This window comes from Bison bison, unplaced genomic scaffold (genome assembly GCF_000754665.1).
Source record: "Bison bison bison isolate TAMUID 2011002044 unplaced genomic scaffold, Bison_UMD1.0 scf7180017864492, whole genome shotgun sequence".
Taxonomy (NCBI): domain Eukaryota; kingdom Metazoa; phylum Chordata; class Mammalia; order Artiodactyla; family Bovidae; genus Bison; species Bison bison.
Window position 1 is genome coordinate 6,305,148 of NW_011495051.1, and position 3,640 is coordinate 6,308,787.

Consider the following 3,640-nt stretch of genomic DNA (forward strand, 5'->3'; position numbering starts at 1 on the left):
GAGACCCTGGCACTTGGCCTCCAGAAGGGAGCCCCTGGCTGGGGAGGCCGAAGGCTACAAGCAGCCCCCAGGTCCACCTCCCCTTGGAGAGAGGGCTGGGAGCTGGGCCGGAGGGCGGAGCTTCTCCCCTGCAAGTTCTCCAGGCGCCCGGTGGCGTGGGCCCAGTGGCCAATGGGTATAGACAGATGCAGTGTGGCTCTTGGCGCCCAGGCACTTTTCGTGCCCTGCTGGCCTACGATCTTGGTCGCAGCCAAAGCGAGGAGCAGACCTATGAGGCTGGCCTGCCAGTCCCAGGAGGGCATGGCGAGAGTGATGGAAGAGCTCTGGGAGCCCGAGGACGTGGCTGAGCCCAGTCCCCTCCACTGGCCCAGAGGCCTCTCCTCCAGTGCCCTCCCTGCTCTACCACGGCCAGAAGTCTGGTCCTAAACCCTCCCTCTCTGGCTGGACACCCTCCAGGGCTCCCAAAGACCCTCAAGCTCTGGGACCCTGCATCCCTGGCAGGCTCCCTGGGTGAGGACCACGTCCCTCCCCTCCCCAGGCCTCTCTGTGCCCTGTCGCCCCCACCCCCAACCCCTCACACAGTCCACCGGGCCCTCTGAAGGCTCCCCCAGAGCCCGGGGCCAAGGCAGCTTGTGGGGGGAGAGAGGCTTCCAGCCGGTCCCACAAACTGAAGCACGGCAAGTGTTTAAGAGGGGCTGGTGCAGGATGGCTAAGGGGGGTAAGGCCGGGGGAGGTATACAAAGGCCCTGAGAACAGAGATCACACAGGTGGTGCCGGGCCCACGGCAGGTCAGGAAGGCCAAATGAGAGCAAGAGACTGAAGGGGAGAGAAAAAAGAGGAGGATGAATGAGCAAGGATGAGAGAAGACACACGGCGGTGGGGTGGGGTGGAGCATGCAGCCTGCCAGGCTGTCAGTGAGCACACACACGTACACACACAGGGCATGACACAAACCCACAAACACGTGCAGACAACACACCACGGGACCCCCAATAGAGCCAACTCTCCCTCATGTTCTTACACACACACACACACACGCCACGGGACCCCCAATAGAGCCAACTCTCCCTCATGTTCTTACACACACACACACACACACACTTCCCAACCCAGTCCTATTCCACACACAAGGATCAATGAGGCCAACCGGCCCCCCATCCCCCACCTTCCCCACAGGCACATCTGGCTGCCTCTTGGGCCCTGAGGGGCTGTTTCCTCTACTTCCACTCCTGTGCTCCCCACCTCCCAGGAGACTTTGCTCAAATGCCACCTTCTCCCCAGGCTTCCCGACCACCGCACCCCCCCCATCCCCCAACCCTGCAGAATCCATGACCCTGCTTCACTGGGCCTTTCCTCCAAGGCATGGGGCCTCTTCCACTTCTCCCTGCCCGGAGGACCCCCCAACCCCCACGGCCTCCCACCCCCAGGGGAGCACCAGCCCCTGGAACAGACAGGCTCAGTCCAGGCCTAGCACTGCTCAGCACAGGGTGGGGGGGTGACATGGGTCCGCTGAGCTGATGAAGTGGATCGGCAGGTAGGGAGCCCAACCTTCCCTCCCTCCACTCACATACATGTACATGCACACGCACACACACACACACGCCTGCAGGCACACGCACGGACACTCGGGACCCCCTCAGCAGGCGACAGACTCCTGGCAGGTGAGGGAGTCTGTTTCCTCCTGTGGGGAGTCCAAACCTGAGCCCGAGAGGAACAGAGGAGCGGGAGGTGACAGGATACGGAGGAAGTGGCCGGGTGGGCCAGACACTGACCATGTGGCTGGAGAGAGTGAGGGTGGGATGGGGGGATGCACACGCACACACGGAGCATGAGGGGGTGGGGAGGAGGGATGGCATTCTGCGGCTGGGGCAGCGGTTAGGTCAATGGTGCAGAGATCCAAGCAGCGATGATAAAAAGGCTGGTACCTGCTCGTTGGGACGGGGCAGGAGCAGGGCTTAGAGTGATCACAATAACTGGATGGGGAAAAGGAAGAAAAAAAAAGAAAAACAACACCACGATAAATCACAACAGAAGCAACTGATTTGTCCAAAAGAAAGGAAAATCAAATCATAACAAGGAGGAAGGGGGAGGCACGCGGCACCAAAGTGCAGAGAACAACAGATGGGAGGGCTGAGAGGATGGGATGGAGCTGACAGACACAGGCGCCAGGAGGGGGCTCCCCGGGGCATGTTCTCCGTGGGCCTCCCTGTGCCTCCTGCCCATCTGGGACAGCCACCCCACCAGGCATCCCAGGCCCTGCCCAGGCCTGTCTCATCCACATTGGGGCTGGAGGGGGAGCAGCACTGAAGAGCCTGGTGGGGACCCTCCAGTCCTGGCTGGGCTTCCTACCCCAGGCAGAGTCTAACACAGCACTGCTGCCTCAGGGTTCTTCCTGGGACCCTAGAGACCCCTCCCCACTCCAGTCAGGAACCCACACGGACCAAGGGCAGAAAAGGGAGGGTAGGGAGTGGACCATACATGAGAATGGGGGGTGACGAGGGAGTGGTGGGAGTACCCAGATGAAGAGATATCTTCCGTACCTCTCAAGATGACCCGACAGGGAGCTACATAAGCCACAAGAGTCATATCAGAGAGGTTAACAAGAAGGGGAATTTGCTGGGTCAAGAGGGACACAGAAAGCACGTGTGGGAGGGGACTTCCCTGGTGGTCCAGTGGTTTATATTCTGCACTTCCAATGCAGGCAGGGGGCACGGGTTCCATCCCTGGTCGAGGAACTAAGATCCTGAATACCACAAGAAGTGGCCAAAAAGTAATGTAAAGAAAAGAAAGCATGTGTGGGGAATGCTCTTCATCAGGTCAGTAGGAAGGGGGAAAATCTGACTCCCTGTGAGCTTCGAGGATATGGGGAAGGGTTCCGCAGAACGTTACGAGCAGACTAGATGTTGCATGGTGATCCCGGGCCAGGTGCGGGTGTTGAGGGGCAGCTCTTGACGCCAGAGGACAGGATTCCGGAGAGACAGGCACTGAGATCATGGGATCACAAAGTAGCGGTACGTGTACAGCCTGGGATGCCCAGATAGCCTCAGACTGGCCTCAGGTGTCCCTGGGCTATGTGTGGAAGGGGGAGTCACTTGATTCAAGATGACAACGTTGCCACGCTTGGAAGCTGCGTATTTATTTCTGGAGAATCCAGAAAGATGGTGGCAGTGAAACTAGTCCGCGGAGTATGAGGAGGGAGCCTGGCTTAGGTGGGTAAAAAGGTAGGTAGGAGGGAGCCTGCTGAACTAGTGACAAGATCCTGAAGCGGGGAGAAGGGAGCACTAGACACAATCACAGGGGCAGTTATATATGGTCCAGCGACGTCAGGTGTCCCCAGGTCAGCTGCACTTGTGTCAGCTGCTGAACCCGGCTGACAAGGACCAGGTGGCGGGGGAGGGGACCTCTTGACAGTCTCTGAGATGGCGACAGTGGAATCAGTTGGTGAAAAGGGATGTGTACACGTATACGGAGGAGCTGGATGTGGTCACGGCTGCATGGAGTAGGCGCACCAAGGCTTAGAGCAGGTGACAGAGGCTCCGAGGTTCCCGGTGATTGGGGGCGGGTCATCAGATGGAGGGCCTCGCCCTGGAGCCGGTAACTAGGTTCCCAGGCCCCATTAGGGGGAACCCCGAGGCAGGGT

The 3,640-nt window shown here is 59.6% G+C and overlaps 1 protein-coding gene across 1 annotated transcript in view; it reads right to left on the reverse strand.

Annotated features, from left to right (window-relative positions):
• MAP2K7 (mitogen-activated protein kinase kinase 7) overlaps nucleotides 1-302 on the reverse strand; it is a 4,732-nt gene extending 4,430 nt beyond the window's left edge. Inside the window, exon 1 of the mRNA XM_010828482.1 lies at nucleotides 59-302. Within this exon, the coding sequence (XP_010826784.1) occupies nucleotides 59-302 (244 nt within the window). The remainder of the gene's footprint in view (nucleotides 1-58) is intronic.
• Between the last annotated feature and the right edge of the window lie 3,338 nt (nucleotides 303-3,640).